The sequence below is a fragment of the Nelumbo lutea genome, chromosome 6 (assembly GCF_056320005.1).
Source record: "Nelumbo lutea isolate HS-2025 chromosome 6, American lotus-T2T, whole genome shotgun sequence".
Classification (NCBI taxonomy): Eukaryota; Viridiplantae; Streptophyta; class Magnoliopsida; order Proteales; family Nelumbonaceae; genus Nelumbo; species Nelumbo lutea.
The window spans coordinates 69,202,628-69,223,002 of NC_142689.1; the positions used below are offsets into that span (position 1 = coordinate 69,202,628).

The 20,375-nt window shown below is 39.8% G+C and overlaps 1 protein-coding gene across 10 annotated transcripts in view; it reads left to right on the plus strand.

Annotated features, from left to right (window-relative positions):
• Positions 1–20,375, plus strand: part of LOC148849499 (protein LAZ1-like) — a 42,545-nt gene that overhangs the window by 16,685 nt on the left and 5,485 nt on the right. For all 10 annotated transcript variants that reach the window (XM_088952347.1, XM_088952348.1, XM_088952346.1 and 7 more), the window contains 3 exons: positions 17,050–17,234; positions 17,345–17,433; positions 20,076–20,337. In XM_088952347.1, coding sequence (XP_088808473.1) covers positions 17,050–17,234; positions 17,345–17,433; positions 20,076–20,337 — 536 coding nt within the window. The remainder of the gene's footprint in view (positions 1–17,049; positions 17,235–17,344; positions 17,434–20,075; positions 20,338–20,375) is intronic.

Consider the following 20,375-nt stretch of genomic DNA (forward strand, 5'->3'; position numbering starts at 1 on the left):
TTTTTTATTAATGAAAGTTTCTGTTATTGATAAAAAAAGAGTCTAATTACTTTATCATGTTTGGAAGCGATTGGGATCACAGATCAAAATTAGATAGCCATGACCTTTGCGATCACTTCAGAACAATCTTTCAAGGACCACTAAATGAAAGACGATCATGTGGAGTTCCTAGAATGAAAGTTTGTGGAGGAATTAAGGAAGCAATTTTTTCAATGGATAGATCAAAAGCACTGGGCCCCAAAGTGTTTTACAGTGGTTTTCTATTAGGACTATTGGGAGATAATCAAAGCTGATTTGATCAAAGTGTTTTGGAAAGTCCATAGAAGGGGTATAATCAACTCGGGAATGAACTCAACTTTCATAGCTTTAATCCCTAAGAAAATTGGTGCTACTCATCCTAGGGATTTTTGACCTATCAGTCTAGTTACTAGCATCTACAAGATAATTGCTAAGGTCCTACCCCTTGGGGTAAAGAAGGTTCTCCCCTCACTTATCTCTTAGTTTCAAGGGGCTTTTATTCAAGATAGACAAATTGTGGATCAGATTTTAATTGCTAATTTGTGTGTTAAGGCCTAGGAAAGATTAAGGAAGAAAGGAGTTGTGGTTAAGTTGGATATGGAGAAATCCTACGATCTTATGGATCGGGAGTTTTTAATTAATATCACAAGAAGTTGTGGTTTTGTGGAGTGGTGGTGTAAATGGACTAGAGGTTGTTTGCAATCTAGTCATACTCAATACTTTTCAATGGTTTGGTGGTTTTTTTTGAAGGGATTCAAGGTCTTAGAGAAGGTGATCCACTGTCACCTACAATTTGTAAATGATATCTTAGTTTTTTTTTTCTTATTTTTTTGTGATGGGGATTTCAAAGATGGGGTGGAAAATTTGAAGTTGGTAGCAAACCTCTTTGAGAGGGTCTCTAATTTGAAGATTAGCTAGAATAAAAACTTATTGGTTGGCATTAATGTGCAGGAAAATGTATTGGGGGATATGGCAGGTTATTTGGGTTGTGAGAAAGGGGATTGACCAATTAAATATTTAGGGTTACCTCTTGGTGGCAACCCTAAATTTCTCAGTGTTTGGTCCCTAGTGGTGGAAAGGTTTGAGAAGATACTAGTTGGGAGAAGGTGATGAAGTTGAAGGCAGAAGAGGGGCTAGGGATTGGGAATGTTAGAAAGAAAATTTTGGTCTTATGTGAAGATTCCTGAAGGAAAGTGAAAGACTTTGGCACAAAGTGGTAGCAAGTGTTCATGACTGTCAAATAATGGATGGGATGCTAGTTGTCTTCAGAGCTACTTTGGCTACTCCTTGGAAAGCAATATACAGTTTTTGTTCCTGTTTTCCTCAGTCACATCAAGTATGACTTGGTCTTGGGTAAAAAAATTAGGTTCTGGGAAGATATTTGGATTGGGGAGTCCCCTTTGAAGGAGATCTTTCCCTCCCTTTATGCTCTTTCCAATCTCAAAGGTAGACTAGTGATTGAGTTTATTTGTTCCCCTTCCTCTCCTTTTGGGTTGAATTGGAACTTGGGCTTCACTAGGAATCTTAAAGAGTCTAAAATCCCTATTGTGTCTGCTTTGCTTACCTTGCTGAATCCTATGATTCTTGGGGATGGGGGTGGGGATATGGACCCTTAATCTTGTTGGGATCTTCCAATGTTTTCAATTCGTTGTTGACCCGGCCAATCGAACCGTTTGAACCGTCACCCAGCCAGGATTTTGGGTCTGGTTCAGTCAAGACCTGCCAGACAGTAAAAAACCGTTGATTTGGTCAAAAACCATTCGACCTGACCGGTTTGACCGTTGACCCATTTGCGGGTTGCACACTCAATGCATGCAAACTTTCGGAGGCCATAACTTTGCACTTTGATGTCTGATTGAGGTGTTTTTTTTTATCTTTTTTATTTTGGGTAACTTTTCGAGACCTATGCATCCCAAGGAGTTGTAGGTGCCTTGCCTTGCTATTTTCACGAAAAAAGCCCTTTTTTGGCCTCAAATTGCAAATTTTAATATTTTTTATAAATAAAAAATAAAAAACTGAACTGAAAAACATAAATTAAATATAAAAATACATATAACATATCTAAAACATATTTTTATATTATTTATTGATAAAATATATATTTATACACACACACACAAGTGGGACGGTCTGGCTTGTTCAACCCGGATGGTTGAACCGGTGACCCGTGACCCAAAAGCAAAAACACTTCGGCCTCCGGGTCGATTTTTAAAACATTGGACATGTTCAATCATATATAGTGAATTATCAATAAATCAGTTCATTGTACATGTTCAATCATATATAGTGAATTGAACACAATTGTCTTTGAGTTTTCTTTCTTGCTCCTTGTGGATTCAGGGATTGTTTTCCTTTGATAAAGACAATGCTCTTCTTCTTAAGACCTTCGTATCTGATTGGGATACCAAATTTCTTAGTCACTTCTAGCATACATTATGGATGTGGTTTGATACATCATTGCAACACATCACCCTCAAACAGACGGACAAACGGAGGTAGCGAACAGAACATTGGGTTCTATCCTTTGGTTTCTAGTAGGTAATAAACCCCAGCAGTGGGATTCTTCCTTGGCTCGAGCTAAATTCTCTTTCAACACCTCTGAACAGAACCGCAGGCAAGTCATCATTTGAGATTGTGTATAGATGCATCCCTAGGCATGCCTTTGACTTAGTGCCACTGCCCAAGATTCCTAGAGATAAGGTACCAGCAACTCACTTAGCAGATCATATATACTCCATCCATGAAGAAGTCAAAAAGCAATGGAAGGAATCTAATGCCAAATACAAGGAAGCAGTAGACAAACATAGGCACAAGAAGGTGTTCCAAGAAGGAGATCTAGTGATGGTCGACCTCAGAAAAGAGTGACTCTTGGTACGCAAATTAAAGAATGGGAAATATGGTCCCTATAGAATAGTGAATAGGATAAATGGCAATGCCTATGTGGTAGACTTTCCAGAAGATTGGGTGATTTCACCCACTTTCAATGTTGTTGATCTATATGAGTACCATGCCTCAGATCATCCAGAGGAAAACTCAGGGATGATTTTGCTTGAAGTGGAGGGGACTAATATAGAACAAGTGGCTGAAAGGTCCTTGGAGGCCCATGAGCACAAGGAAAGGAAGAGGAGAGGCCAAAGTAGGTGTTAGCACACCAAATGGCTGTAAACAGAGTCACATCTTGGACCAGTTTTGAAGAAAAAATGCACCTAATAGTGTGGGAATTGCATGAAAAGTTATATTTCTTAGGAAAGCTCTAAGTCTACTTTCCAACACATCAAACGAAGCCGAATTTAGAGTTTCCTATTAAAGGTGTGCAATGTTAACCATGAGAAACATTAACTTCAAGTTTTCTTGAGTCTGAATTAGATTAGGAAGTTTCCTTTTTGATTAAATACGATGTTTTAGGAAGTTTGTGTCCAATTAGGACTTTACTATTTTAGTTGATGAACTATCTATAAATACGACCATTGTACATGCTCAATCATATTATAGTGGAATGGTACCCTTACTAAAAGCACCCTCCAAACTCCCCACCCTGTTCACATGCCTGCTTTGTTTGTCAATTCTCTGGGAAAAAAAAATTCATTGGAAAAGCTTTGTTGGGACTTGGGGCTTCCTTTGGGAAGGCCAGAATAAGGAGAAGTTCCATCTCGTGACATGGAACATGTCATGTGGACATATGGTGAAGGATGGAATGGATCTAAGGTGGCTCAATACCTTAAACAAGGCTCTCTTATGCAAGTGATTGTGGAGGTTTGGCCTTGAGAATGAGCATCTATGGATGATGGTGATAGGTGGTAAATATGGGAGGGCAGCAATGGATTGGGAAGCCTTAATACCACAACAATCCTATGGTTCAGGCCTATGAAAGGGCATTATGTCATGCAGGGAGGAATTGAAATTCATCAAACTGATTTCAGGAAACGGGGAGCACATCCTTTTCTTGGGAAGATATATGATGCAGTAAGCAGCTCCTATGTGTTACCTTCTCCGTTTTTGTTCTCCATCAGTGGCAATAAAAATGATTTTGTAATAGATCCTGTACTGTTTGGCTTCCTTGACTCAGGCATCACATGAATTATTGGGAAGTGAAGTCTTTTGGTGTTCTATTGGAGAGATTATATAACTGCCATACTCAGCCTCTCAAGTACCTGATCTAGGTTTCGGATTGGAAACAGATCAGGCAGTTGTTTTCAATCAAATCTTGCAACTTGCTGTTGCTGGACTTAAATTCCTCAGAGCTGAATCTGGAAAGAAAAGGGTCCTTCTAAGGTCACTTTTTTTTTTTTTTTATGGACAGCAGCATTAGACATCATTCTTACCATTGATCATTGTTGTCAGTTGTTTATGTATTCAGGTTTAGTACCATAAGGGTACTGTTGTAATTTCTCCTCTGTTTATATTGTTTGACTGTACTAGTATAAATAATAAAATCATTCTTTCGCCCCCTATGTTCTGGAGGGCTTTCAGTCACTCGACTCACCTCTCTTCTCTTTTCTCCTCTCCTCTCTTCACTTGCTCTTGCTCAACATGGTATCAGAGCAAGTCGTCCAGGCCTGAAGGGTGGTGTCAAGCTAACTACTGTTGCATCTAGTGCTGTCTCCAATCGAACTCCTGATCTAGTGAAGTCAGTTCGACCCAGAAGTTACAGAGTCTTTTCGTCTTCCAGCCCAGAAATTGCTCCTCCTATCTACTCGACTGTAGAGAGACTATTGTTTGCAGTTCGTAGAGGGTGTTCTGTCTTCAGAAATTGCTCATCTTCTGTTCGGCTGCCTATTGTTTGAGGATTCGTAGAAGGAGCTTTGGTTTACAGTCAAGGAGTTCTGGTTTACCATAAGGGAGACTATCATCTGAAACTAAAAGAGGTACTATCATCCTTGTCTGTTCGGATGCCTATTGTTTGCTGAACTATTTGATGACTGTTCGGCTACCCTGCTGTTGTCTGTTCGGCTGATGAACTGTTTTGATGCCTACTGTTTGTTCGGCTACCCTACTGTTGTCTGTTCGACTGATGAACTATTCGGCTGCCCTACTGTTAAGCGACTGTATTCCTTAACACAGTAACTGTATTCGAACTTTTTTGTTGTTGGTATTGTGGATTGTTGATGGTCTGTTTTTGGCCGACTAATTGTCTGCTCAACATTAATCTTATTAATTGACTGTTCGGCTACCCTATTGATCTTCTTGACTGGTTAACTATCAGCCCTACTAAGTAGGTCATTCAAACCTGTTCTTGTACTGCAACAGCAGTGTGCAGACTTGTTTCAGTGAAACTATAGGTCAGGACCTGTTTCAGTACTGCAACAGTGGTGTTCAGTTTGTTATTTGTTCTCAGTGAAATTGTAGGTCAGAAGGACCTGTTCTTGTACTGCAACAACAGTGCTCTTTCTTTTGTTCTCAGTGAAACCGGTGGTCAGAAGGACCTATCTCTGAAATAGTCTTGTACGGCTGTATCTTTTTGGTTGCCGTTTCAACTTTTTATTCAAATATCATGGGCAGTGAAGATTCAGCCATATTTGGAGTTTCCTCAATGCTGAATAGAATGGGTGGGGGTGACCTATCCTTTCCCATGGCTGTTGTCCCTCTTAATGGTTTAAATTACCTGGAGTGGTCAAGAGGGATCAAATTATACATCACGGCAAGGGGGAAGATAGGCTATATTAATGGGAGGATAAAAGAACCATCCTCCGGGAGTGCTGAATATGATAGATGGAATCAAGAGAACAATATTGTTATGTCCTGGCTCTTGGTTTCCATGCAACCTCAAATCAGGAAGAATTTCATGTGGGCTGAAACAACGAATGAAATCTGGGAACAAGCAAAGTCTACATATTCAGAATTACTACACTATGCCAAAATTTATCAACTGCAGGCAGCATCTTCTACTTGTAGACAGGGGGAGAGGTGTTTATCGGTCTATTACTCTGACTTAACATCTGTCTGGAAGGAGTTGGATCACTACCAGAGTGTGGATTGGAAGTGTGATGAGGATGCTAAGAAGTACAAACAGCTTGTCTCCCAGCAAAGGGTGTTTGCATTCTTACATGGTCTGAATCTTATGTATGAATCTATCAGGGTTCAGATTCTCAGCTCTAAGGATCTCCCTTCTGTTCAGGAAGTCTATTCTCTTGTACAATCTGAAGAAAGCAGGAGAAATTTAATGAACAGCCCTAGTGGGGATGCTGTTGTGTTAGTTGCAAAAGGAGGTGTATCTACTAGTGTGGGATCTTCTTCCCGGAAAGGAGATCTCCAGAAAAAAACAGAAGATAAGGAAAAATTGTGGTGCACTCATTGCCAGAAACCCCGACACACCAAAGATACCTGTTGGGGTCTTCATAGGAAACCAAAATGGGCTCAAGATCTGACTAAGAAGCAAGGTTCAGAGGCGAATAAGAAGTACGGACAGCAAAGTACAAAGAAACATCACATGGCCAACATGGCTACTCGGGAGAATCAGCCCCCCATTTCTACTGACTCAGACACATCTCACTGGACCTGACCCGAGGGAGGACATTATGAATTCCTTCTGTGACCATTTAGAGCTCTATGGTAGAGCAATTCGTCAGATGGATACTCCTCCCTCAACCTCATTTGCATCTACTTAAGGTAACCCTGCCACTGCTTTCCATGTTGCTTCTCACACTCCTGACTCTCCATGGGTCATTGATTCTGGAGCATCAAAACATATGACTGGTACGTCCTCTTACTTTCAAACCTATCACCATCTTTTTGGAAGAGACAAGGTGAGACTAGCCGATGGATCATACTCTTCTATAGCTGGTCAAGGAACTCTCTCTCTTCCTCTTGGCCTTACCCTTTCTGATGTTCTTCATGTTCCAAAATTTCCCATTAATTTGTTCTCTGTTAGTGGTGTTACTAATTCCTTGAATTGCTCAGTGACTTTTTTCCCTTCTCATTGTGTGATTCAGGATCTGGCCTTGGGGAGGACGATCGGTAGGGGTCGTATGGCTGATGGACTTTACATGCTGGAGAATAAGGTTGGTCTTCATGTTACAGAGTCTATGAGTCAGTCTATGAGTCAGTCTTGTAAGAAAAAGGTCTATTTATGGCATTGTCGTCTTGGTCATTTGTCTTTTGAGTCTTTGAAAGTTGTATTCCCAGAACTGTTTAAGTCAATGTCTGTTTCTGATTTTTTTTGTCAAACGTGTCAGTTGAGTAAGCATTGTAGAACTCATTTTCTTCAAAGAAATAGTAAATCTGAATCTCCGTTTCACATTGTTCATTCTGATGTGTGGGGCCCTGTTACTTTACCATCTAAGAGTGGCTACAAGTATTTCATTACCCTCATTGATGATTATTCTAGATATACTTGGGTATACCCGATGCGAATTAGGGAAGAAGTACCAAAAATCATTCAAGATTTCTAGTAGATGGTCTTCACACAATTTCAAACTGAAATCCAAATTTTCCAATCAGACAATGAAAAAGAATTTTTTCATAGTGACCTCACGGAATTTTTTGCTTCGCATGGTTCCCTTCACCGTAGCTCTTGTGCCCGCACACCACAACAAAATGTTGTGGCCAAACGGAACAACTGACATCTCCTTGAAGTGGCTCGAGGTTTACTACTTCATATGAACGTTTCCAAACGGTTTTGGCTTGAAACTGTTCTTTGTTCCACTTACCTTATAAACCGTATGCCCTCTCGTCGGTTAGAGTACAAAGCCCCACATCAACTTCTCTTTCCTAAGGCTCCCCTTCTTTCTATTCCTCCTCGTGTCTTTGGTTGCCGGTGTTTTGTCCAAAATCTGTCTCCCACCCGTGGGGAATTGGATTCTCGTGCTATCCCTTGCATATTTCTTGGTTACTCCTTCACTCAAAAGGGATACCGTTGTTTTAATCCTGATTCTCATAAATTCTATGTCTCCATGGATGTTTCTTTCTTTGAAGATGAGCCTTTCTATCCTGTTTCTCCTCAGGGGGAGTGTAGGCATGAGGAGAAACTGGTTCAGCTTCCCGCTCTCCCTGACCCTCCACCTTTTTGTGTTTTTTCTCGTCGTCGCAAAGGCCAACCAAATTCAAGAGATGTAGAGAATCCAGAAGTTGTACCTCCAGTGCCACCAGACTCATCGGGGGAGGATCATACTCACTCAGGTATTTTGGCTCCCAATGATGTCCTTGAATCTATTGAAAATGATTCCTTTACTGCTAATGATCTTGACCGTCCTATTGCTCACAGGAAGGGTGTTAGATTGTGCACCACTAAACATCTCATTTCCAACTTTGTCTCCTCTGAGAACATTTCATCCTCATTCCGTGCCTTCCTTACCTCTATTGACATTGTCCTATCCCTAAGAATGTGGCAGAAGCTCTTTCAGTTCCTGAATGGACAAATGCCCTGAGGGAAGAAATTAATGCCCTTCACAAAAATGGCACATGGGAACTTGTTGATCTTCCTAAGGGAAAGGTTCCAGTTGGATGTAAATGGGTGTTCACAGTCAAGCATAAGGTTGATGGAACAGTGGAAAGGTATACAGCTCGCTTAGTGGCAAAGGGATTTACTGAAGTGTATGGAGTTGATTATGCAAAAACTTTTGCCCCCGTTGCCAAGATGAATTCCATTAGAGTCTTTTTCTCTCTTGCAACTAATTTGGATTGGGTTTTACACTAGCTGGACATCAAGAATGCATTTTTGAATGGTGACCTTGAAGAGGAAGTGTACATGATTCAACCTCCTGGTTTTCTAGCTCAAGGCAATGAACAGAAAGTGTGCAAGTTGAAGAAGTTCTTATACGGGCTGAAACAATCACCGAGAGCTTGGTTCAACAGATTCCATGTGGTAGTTCAGTAGAAAGGATATAGGCAATGTCATCAGATCACACACTGTTTGTGAAAAAAGGAGAAATAAAATTGCTGCTCTAATTGTATATGTGGATGACATAATTGTTACTGGTGATTGGGAGGATGAAATTCAGAAATTGAAACTTTTTCTTGCCACTCAGTTTGAAGTGAAGGATCTAGGACCTGCCAAATACTTCCTTGGAATTGAAGTTGCCCGATCAAAGAAGGGTATCTTCATTTCTCAAAGGAAATATGTCCTAGATTTACTTCAGGACACTGGAAAGATGGGGGTGAAGCCAGTTGACTCTCCCATTGACCCCAACCATAAATTAGGTGACAACTGTGGTGAATCGCTCAAGGATGTGAAACAGTTTCAGAGGCTTGTAGGGAGATTGTTATACCTTTCTATGACTCGCCCAGACATTGCATATGCTGTTGGTGTCCTCAGTCAGTTCATGCATGCTCCTAGGTCTTCTCATCTTGAAGCAGCAGAGAGAATCATCCGATATCTAAAGAAGTATCCGGGTACTAGTTTGTTGTTTCAAAAGCACAGACATTTGAAAGTTGAAGTTTATACAAATGCAGATTGGGCTGGATCCCAAAGTGACAGAAAGTCTACCAGTGGCTACTGCACCTTTATAGGAGGGAACCTTGTTACATGGAGGAGTAAAAAGCAAAATGTGGTAGCTAGATCCAGTGCTGAAGTTGAATGTCGTGCTATGGCCCACGGGGTTGCTGAAGGCATGTGGATAAAGAATTTGTTGGGGGAGTTGGGTTTCCCAGTGACCAAACCTATAACTCTATTTTGTGATAACAAAGCAGCTATAAGCATTGCTGCCAATCCGGTGCTACATGATAGAACAAAGCACATCGAAGTTGACAAGCATTTTATCAGAGAGAAAGTTATCACAGGCGAAGTGTGTACCCCCTATGTCACTTCTGAGAACCAACTTGCAGACATCTTTACAAAGGGTTTAAACCTTTCCAGACATCATGATCTTTGTGACAAGTTGGGCATGATTGATATCTATGCTCCAACTTGAGGGGGAGTGTTGTCAGTTGTTTATGTATTCAGGTTTAGTACCATAAGGGTACTGTTGTAATTTCTCTATTTATATTGTTTGACTGTACTGGTATAAATAATAAAATAATTCTTTCGCCCCCTATGTTCTGGAGGGCTTTCAGTCACTCGACTCACCTCTCTTCTCTCTTCTCCTCTCCTCTCTTCACTTGCTCTTGCTCAACAATCGTGTTGTACATGAAGGGGTTGTGCTTGACAATGTATGTTTGTATGGGATGACAAAAGAATATATTAGCTACATATTATCCACTGTGGCTTTGTTTTCTAGGTGATCTAATGTCTTGAAAATTTTCTGGAGACAATGGATCTTTCCAGCTTTTACCTCAATGGGCTACTATCATCTTGAAAGGTAAAGAGATTTAGCGCTCAAGGGAAAATCCTTTGGAACATCCTGGCTTTTGCTATCTGTTGGTCCATTTGGAAGGAGTGCAACAATCAGATATTTGAATCTAAGGAATCTATCATTGAATTTGTTATTAGAAAGAATGAGTGGGAGCTTATCCGTTGGGCTGGTTTTTTTGAAGCCATTTGATGGGATAAAATTTGAGCAGTTCAAATCCCATTGGACCTCTATTATCTTTGACACAACTTAGGTGTGACTTGTATGATTTTGTTTCGATTGTTTTCCTTTTTTAGGACATTCTCCTGAGAGTATATATCTTTCTCTGTACCCATCTCTTGTACATGCTATTGAGGGTTTCTCCCCCTTTTATGGTAATACAATTTCAGCATCATACTTGTCAAAAAATCTTACTAGACTAATCAGGCTGGAAATTATGATTCTTATGTTTAGAAGAATCCAGCTACAAATGTAGGTCATTGTTGATATGCAGCATTTGGTAGTCATCAAACAATCAATCAAGTCTTCAAGAAAAGTTTTTTTTTTGTTTTTTCCAGGGCTGCAACTTGGACGGGGCTGAGACAGGCATAGGGCCAACCCTGCCCAGCCCTGAATACGAAGAGATGTGAATCAGTCTTCTAATATCAGATTTAAAATCAGTAATTAACAGTGCAAATCAGATCTGAATAATAGTGCAAGAGTTGTGTATGTCGAAGAGAAGAGGTAAGAGAAGAAGAAGTCGAATATTTCACCCTTCTCCTCTAACCCTATTTTATTAATCTCTAAAAATTAATGATGACAAGTATGCCCTCAAGTGGGCGGCCAGCTTGGCAATTACATAAAGAAAATAAAACAAGAACAAATAACAGGCCCATTAAGTGAGGCCCATCAACATAAAATAAAAGATAAAAATAAAGGATATCACACAAGCAGCTGTTAGAGCCCATTCGGCCCAGTCTCTTTACACTCCCCCTCAAGCTGAGCATAGATGTCAATCATGCCCAGCTTGCTTATATAGTGTGTCAATTTCCCTTTGGGAACTCCCTTGGTCAAGATATCAGCCAGTTGTTTTTCTGATGTAATAAATGGCAAACAAACTTCTCCTGAAGAGACTCTTTCCCTTATGAAATGCCTATCAACCTCAATGTGCTTAGTTCTGTCATGTTGAACAGGATTATGTGCAATGTTGATAGCAGCTTGGTTGTCACAATAGAGCATCATTGGTTTCTCGTAGTCCACCCCCAGTTCCTCTAGAAGGGATCGTAGCCATAGTAGTTCTGACACACCATGAGCCATTGCCCTGTATTCTGCTTCAGCTGAGGATCTAGAAACTACTGATTGTTTCTTACTTCTCCAAGACACAATATTCCCAACAACCAGAGCACAATAACCAGAGGTGGACCTTCTGTCATCAATACATCCTGCCCAGTCTGCATCAGTAAAGGCTTCCAGCTTCATGTGACTATGCTTAGCAAATAGAATACCTTTCCCTAGAGTACCTTTCAAGTAGCACTGAACCCTTTTTGCAGCAGCTAGATGAGTATCTCTGGGAGAATGCATAAACTGACTAATAACACTTACTGCATAGGAAATATCTGGCTGAGTCATGCAAAGGTATAACAACCTCCCAAGCAGTCTCTGAAACACTCCCTTATCAGACAAAGGTTCACCATGTGTGGCAGAAAGCTTATGGTTAGGATCAATGGGAGTGGAGATAGGCTTAGCTCCAAGTTTACCCATTTCAGCAAGAAGATCAAGGACATATTTGCGCTGAGATATGAAGATACCATCCTTAGACCGAGCAACTTCAATACCCAAGAAATACCGAAGATCTCCCAAGTCTTTGATTTCAAATTCTGAGTTGAGAAATCCTTTTAGTTTACTGGCCTCTTCAATGTCATTACCCGTGACCACAATATCATCAACATAAACAATCAAGAAGGTCACCAGAGTGTTATTTCTCTTCAAGAACAATGTATGATCAGATTGTGTTTGAATGTAGCCAAAGGAGACAAGAGCAGCTCAAAATCTCTCAAACCAAGCCCGAGGAGATTGTTTGAGACCATAAATGGATTTGTGCAGTTTACACACCTTGCCTTTCATTTCTTTCCCATACACCCCTAGAGGTAGAGACATATAGACTTCTTCATGCAGATCTCCATTCAAGAAAGCATTTTTAACATCAAACTGGTGTAGGGGCCAGTCAAAGGTAGCTGCTAGAGAAAGCAAGATCCGAACTGAAGTCATCTTAGCTACAGGAGCAAAGGTCTCAAGATGGTCAATGCCATACATTTGGGTGTAACCCTTGGCAACCAACCTAGCCTTATACCTCTCAACTGAGCCATCAGAGTGATATTTAATGGTAAACACCCATTTACACCCCATTGGTTCCTTCCCTTCCGGCAAGTCCACAATATTCTAGGTATGGTTCTTATATAATGTTTCAAGTTCATTCATCATAGCATCCCTCCATTCAGGTTGAGATAGTGCTTCTGGTGCAGACCTAGGTATCACATGTGAAGAAACAGAAGCAAGAAAGGAGTAGTAGGAAGGAGAGAGAAGGCTGTAAGATAAATGTTTGGCGATACAATGGGCTGTACACTTCCGCTTGCCCTTGCGAAGAGCAATAGGAAGGTCAAGGTCAGGGATGGTCGAAGTTGGGTCGATAGAGGGCTGACCTGTTTCCTCAGGAACTGTGGGATTGGCAAGATGCTCTTCTGAAGGAGTGGAAACAACCTGCATATGTCTGAATCTCCACCTTTGGTAACACCTTTGGAGAGTAGGAGTAGAAGCAAGAGGAGGATCAGGGGTGGGTCCAGTGGAAGAGGTGGAGACCCCATGATCAGACTCACAAGGGATGGGAAGAGAAATAGTTGGAGACATAGCAAAGGGTTCATCAGATGTCTCCCCCTCAGGAGGAATACTAAAGAAAGGAGTCAACTCTGCAAAGGTGACATCCCGAGATACAAAGCGGGTGCCACGAACTGGATTAAAACAACAATAACCCTTTTGTGTAGAGGCATATCCCAGAAACACACACTTATGAGCCTTAGGTTCAAATTTATGCCTTTGGTGACTATGAATATGCACATAACAAGTACTCCCAAAGACACGGAGAGGGAGAGAAAAGAGATCCTCATCCGGGAAGAGAAGACTAAAAGGGGTTTTAAAGCCAATGACCCTGGAGGGCATACGATTGATTAGATAGGTAGCAGTATGAACAACATCTCCCCAAAACCTTACAGGAACATGGGATGCAAATAAAAGGGATCTGGCAACCTCAACCACATGTCTGTTCTTTCTTTCCACCACCCCGTTTTGTTGTGGAGTGTAGGAACAAGAACTTTGATGAATAACCCCAAAAGTTTCAAGATAGGTGGAGGGGGTTTTCTCAAAATACTCCTTATCATTGTTAGAGCGGAATATTTTGATATGGGTATTAAATTGGGTGAGGATGAGTTCATGAAAAATTTTCACAATAATTGGTATTTCATCCCAGGATTTCATGAGGTAAATCCAAGTATAACGAGAATAATCATCAATAAAAAGGATAAAATACTTGTAGCCCCCCATGGTTGGCATGTGATATGGCCCCCACACATCAGAGTGAACAATATGGAAAGGAGAAACAAATCTTTTATTACTGATTGAATAGGAATGTCTACAATGCTTTGCTAGCTCACATGACTCACAATGAAGACTAGATAAAGACACTCCTTTAAACATATCTAGGAATAAATGATGTAAAGCAGAAAAAGACAAATGACCAAACCGAAAATGACATAACAAAATTTGTTAACAGACTCTGACACAACTGACTCTAAAGCAACTCCATGAGGTGTTCCCAAGGCTTGATCTGGTGTATCTAGCAGGTATATTCCGTTCGCTTCATAGCCACTCCTAATCGTCCTCTGAGACTGCAGGTCCTGAAAAACACAATGAGTGGGAAAGAAGGTTATGCTGCAGTTCATGGACTTTGTTAAGCTACTAACAGATAAAAGGTTTGTGTTAAGCTTAGGAACATGGAGAACAGAAGATAAGAACAGGGTGTCAGAGGTCTTTATATCTCCTTTACCAGAGATGGGGGCAAGTGACCCATTGGCAAGGGATATTTTCTCTTTCCCAAAGAGGAGATGATATGAACAAAAAAGGTTAGATAGGCTAGTCATATGGTTTGATGCACCTGAATCTATAATCCAAGGGAGTTTATGATTACCTAAAACTGAATCATGATTTTTTGAGGCGTATGTACCTGAGTGAGCAAAAGCCGATGAAGAGGATGTACTGTTGGAAGGGTGGGCTGAAGAAACTGTAGCTTCCAGGTGATTTAGGAGCCTCCCATACTTCTCAAAGTCTAATTTCATTGCAACCAACTGCTCAATGGTTGATGTTTTCTCACTCTCCTTACTTCCCCCTTCAGGTACTGTAGTAGCATTAGCAGTCTTGAGTTTTCCCGCTTGACTGCCCTTCTTAGGATTATTCTTAAACCTCTCAGGGAGTAGTCCAGGGTGAAGTTTCCAGCAGGTGTCCTTGGTATGCTGCGGTTTCTTGCAATATTCACATACCTGCTCCCCCTTTTCAGTAGGCCCCTTAGATTTTATTCCCGCATGTGCAAAGTGTTCTGTAGGTGGACTTTGCAACTGGACTTGTTGTCTACTTTCCTCACTACTTATCATGGCATATGCCTGTGATAGAGTAACCTTATCTCTGACCAAAATATTCTGTCTGATAATATCAAACTCAGGGTTGAGTCTAGTGAGAAACTCAAACACCCTATTTCTCTTCACCAGCTTTCTGTACATTTCAGCATCCTTTTTACTCTCCCATACCACAGTTTTCATAACATCAATTTCCTGCCATAGGGATTTTAGTATAGAGTAGTAGATTGCCACACTCTTCTCCCCCTATCTCATGTTCTTCACATCACTTTTCAATTTGTATGCTCGGGCTACATTTAGTTTCTGTGAATAAGTCTCAGTTACACTATCCCATATCTCCTTAGCAGAAGACATCCAGAGATAGTGCTGGCTTATATGAGGTTGCATAGAGTTAACTAACCATCCTATAACGGTATAGTTCTCTTGCATCCATCTCTCAAATTCAGGATCAGTCTCTTTGGGTTTCACCTTACTGCCTGTGAGATACCCGAGTTTTCCTTTACTACAAACATAAATTTTTATAGACTGTGCCCAGGCAAGATAGTTCGTCCCGTCTAGCTTAATCGTGCTAACACCAATCAAAACGGAATCTACTGGAGCAGGTCCAGAATCCGGCACCTGCTTGAACTCACTTCTGTATGTCTCCATTAGTCAAACGGAAATCAAAGAACTGGAATTTTAACTATGCAAACTTACTTGAAGTCAAACCAGAAATAGGGTGCTTGAAGAACTAGGGTTTTGCTCCGTCCAGCAGATGGGAGGAAGAGAGAAGATGGTGCCGCACCAACCAGACTGACCCAAACTCTTCCTAACCTGAACCACCCTCCTTTAGCAGTCACAAGACACCTTCCAAGCACAGACTGCCACACCCAAGCTTCACCTTTCCTGGTGACCTCGAAAATCTCTAGTTGGCTAGGGTTTCGGGCAGCAGCAAAACAGCATCACTTCTTGGCAAAATTCGGCCAGAACTTAAATCTCCAAACCCTTATACCAACTAGGCAAGTGATTCTCTATACTATAGAGAACCTATCTCTCAATACACTCTCTTGATTTTCGAGTGTACAGGAACGAAGAAAAAGGAAGAAAGAAGAACTGAACCTGGCTTTGATACCAAGATGTGAATCAGTCTTCTAATATCAGATTAAAGTCAGTAATTAACAGTGCAAATCAGATCTGAATAACAGTGCAAGAGCTGTGTATGTCGAAGAGAAGAGGTAAGAGAAGAAGTCGAATCATTCACCCTTCTCCTCTAACCCTATTTTATTAATCTCTAAAAATTAATGATGACAAGTATGCCCTCAAGTGGGCGGCCAGCTTGGCAATTACATAAAGAAAATAAAACAAGAACAAATAACAGGCCCATTAAGTGAGGCCCATCAACATAAAATAAAAGATAAAAATAAAGGATATCACACAAGCAGCTGTTAGGGCCCATTCGGCCCAGTCTCTTTACACGAAGACCAGGCCCAAACATGTGACCGGCCTGACATCAAACCCAACTCTTCAGGCCCCAGCCCAACCTGACCTTCCAAAAACTTACAGCCCTATGTCAGATCAGACTTGATTTGGGCAGGTTTGTAGGGCCTTCATATTTCACAATTTTTGGGTCATAAAGGATATATTAAATTTCACGTAAATGGTTCAAGTACTGCTTACAATAGATGTGGTTTAAGGTTCAAAATCCTTTTAGATGAGTATTTTTACATTATATTTGTATTTTACATCATGTTTTTAGTTTGTAACTTCGATGAAATCAAGCCAAAAATAAACCTGGGCCTACATCACGGCCAGGCTTCAGTTGGGCTCGCACTACCTAATTCCATAACCCAAGCCTGGGCTCAGGTTAGGCCCACCTAAGTTGCAACCCTACTTTTTTCAAGCTATATTGTAGTTAGGAGTTCCAAAGAGAAAAGAACCTTGTGTAAGTATGTCTTTTGGTGTGGTTGGCACTGTGTATGCTTTCTCCTCTTCTGGTTGTTCCCTGTCACCTGGCTTTATATCACTTTTCCTTTTAATGGAATTTCTTCTTTATTATCAAAAATTTAAAATGAACTTTCTTCTCTTAAATTCATGCTTTTTAACAGTGGTTACTTTCAATAAAATGTGCATCTTTAGTTTACTTGCTTGATTTACTTTATTTTTCTGTTTAGGTGGGGAGGAGAGGACAATTGAGTTTATGGAGAGGCAGGGGCGTATTGGTCCTAAAACTCCACTATTGGAGCATGGTTCCGAAAGGGGAATCGTAAAGCATCCTTTTCCAATGAATTATTTATTAAACCCATGGAAACTTGGTCGGTGGTTTTACCAAGTTATCAAGTTTGGAATTGTTCAATATGTATGTCTCCTTTCATCCAGAAAACTATCTTATTTTTCCTTTTACCTCCACTGGAAAGAAAATAGTTTAATGCTTACTACTTATGCTATTGATATTATTGTTTTTTGCAGATGATAATAAAGACTTTTAGTGCCATTTTAGCCGTCATTCTTGAAGCTTTTCAGGTGTATTGTGAAGGGGAATTTAAATGGGGTTGTGGGTGAGATAATGTCCGATTCCATTATAGATTTCTTGTCCTTATTACTTAAATATGTCATTTACTAGCCTTTACCTGTACTAATTGGTTAGCCGTTTTTGATGTATCTCTTCATTCTTTGAGTTGTTACATTAGTACGTTGTAGTGGTAATAAATGAGTTTACAAGACCTCCTATTGCATGTGGCATGGAGCAACATCATGGGGCAATGTTATCATCTGCTTATCCCACCCAAGTGGAGTCAATAGCACAAATCATGTTCCTCCATTTGGTTACATTCTGTTCAATAATTATCTGATCTCACTACTTCAACCTAGGTCCATTTCGCTTTCTCCTTATCCTTTTTGACCTTCAGCATTCTTAAAACGCAGATAAAAATCACAGGAAAAATCAATTTGAAAGGAATAGTAGCATATTAGAAAATGCACATAAGAATCTAATGTAGGAGTTAATACTGATAAGAAATTACTAGTGGTAGAAAGAATAACAAAAGCATAGAGAATAAGATAGGGTATAAGAGCAACCAAAGCAGTGTGGGATAAAAAAAGTGGCTATTCAGGAGGCACCTTGCTTAGCTGTTCAGGTTCACCCGGCAAAATAATTTCTTCAAGATCTGAACTTTTCTCTCTCCTTCATGGTCTAAAGCTAACCTACTCTCCCAGTTGGGCTGGTTTTATTGTCAAGTAGTGATTGGATGGGTTTCATCAAAAATAGGTGGCACTTGGTCTCTTAGGTATCTGCTATGAGAAGTTAAGGCCTTATTAACCACAAGGAATTGCTTGTTTGGGGAAAGGGGATTAAACTTGAAATAATGGCTTTGTTTATGATTAAGAAGTAATGGTTTATTTTCTCTTTAGACAGTTGTTGCTAAAAGAAGTGAAACGTGTATCTGATGAAGGGGAGGGGCCCAAGGTGAGATTTGGATATTGGCTGATCCATTTGGACTTTTGGTATGTTGCTGTAGAGGAAGGCATCAAGTCCAATGGATCATGATACTTGGCTTGCCACTACATCTTGTAGTCACTCCATTTTGTAATTGATGGGGATGTATGTGGTGGATTTTGCAACTAGACAAGTTTGAAAAGGTGAAGATAATTAGACAATGGGCTTAAATTGAAGATGTAACAAAATAAGAATTTCTGACAAGTATGAAGATAGTTATCTATAATATTGTGTATGTCAGTGTAAGATAACAATTTGGTTGGAGATCCTCCTGTTATTGATTTTCACAGGGAAGGAGTAGCTAGAAAAGGCCTATTAGTTGACCATCATGAATGTACATACAAGCCTGTAATTGAAGGAATAGTCGGCCGTATTTTGCATGACATTTGATATCTCTGAACAAGTGATTGTTTCATTACATTTTGCATACCATTCATTATTTCAATCCTAATTCATGAATGCCATTCAGGTAGTAAATGTTTAGTGCTGAGCATAGTTTTCAAGACGTCTAGGCGATTCTGGGCAACACTGGGGCACCTAGTCACCTAGGAGATAAAAAGTTTATGATATAAGAACTGACTTTTGGCTAGTTTCCTAGTTTTGTATACCATTCGGCATGTATGTTAATTGAAAAAATAGCAATTCTCTTTATTAAGAACATCAAATTTCCTCTAAAAATGTGGCAAATCATCACATCTAAAAGATAAAAATCTTTTACATGTATTAATTTCATTATTTTCAAAAATAATACTACTATAATAAGTATTTAATAGAGTAAATTCATATTAATTAGCAGCTAAAGAAGGTTATTAACTTTATATGATAAATACTCAAGATGGAAAGTAAAATAGAAAAAAAAACAAGGATGGAGTTTCTGTTTTATTTAATTAGAGAGAATAGAAAAAAAAAGAACTTTATTATTCTATTCTTTCTTTCCTCTTTCTTTTCTTTCTTTCTTTCTTTTTCTCTCCTCAAAACCCTTTGATCTTTTAAATTTCAATAGTAAAACATTAAAACAAAGTATAATCAATATATATAGCATATGATAAAATGTATTAACACATGCATTAATAAGACACAGCAATATAAATGATATCATAAAAGGTGCCCGCCTTGTCATTTTTGTCGCCTAGGCGGGTGCCTAGTCGCCTAGTTGCTAAAAGTCATGGTGTTTGGGCGAGGCGCCCAACCAAAGGGCGCCTAGTCGCCTAGGCGATGCCTAGGTGGGTGCCTTGACAACTATGGTGCTGAGTTGCAGTTTATGATTTGAGTTTTAAATTAGAGATTATGATACCCTGATTCCTTTACAAATTTTTCTCTTCCTTAATTAATGAAGGTTGCAGTTGTTGATAAAAAAAAAAAAGGTACGAGACAAATCTTGGAAAGTGACACATAGCTTAGAGAAGGTAGCTCCACATTTTTGTATGGGCATCATAGATTAGAGAAGGTAGCTCCACATTCCTATATCCATGTTTGTGTCCGTTTCCTTGTATGGGCATCATAGATTAGAGAATAGCTCCACATTTTTGTATGCAAGGCAATGCATGCTGGTATTTGATAAAACTAAATGTCATTGTAACATGTCATGGAGAATGTTATTATTTAGTTGATTGTTTACATTAAACAAACAACTACTGAATAATGAAATTTTTATAGGGTTCATTTTGGTAAAGTATCTCTTATTGTCTTAGCCTACTTTCCCAGGTATCCTTACATGGCCGTTGTACTCAATTTTAGTCAATCATGGGCATTGTACTGCTTAGTTCAATTCTATACTGCTACAAAGGATGAATTGGCACACATAAAGCCATTGGCCAAGTTTCTGACATTTAAATCAATTGTCTTTCTGACCTGGTGGCAAGGTGTGGGGATTGCACTCCTGTATACCCTTGGTATATTCAAAACCTCTTCATCCCTAGGATTTCCATCTAAATCAAGCATTCAGGACTTCATCATTTGTATAGAGGTATTTTATTTTACTTGTTTTTCAGTTGGATCCATTTG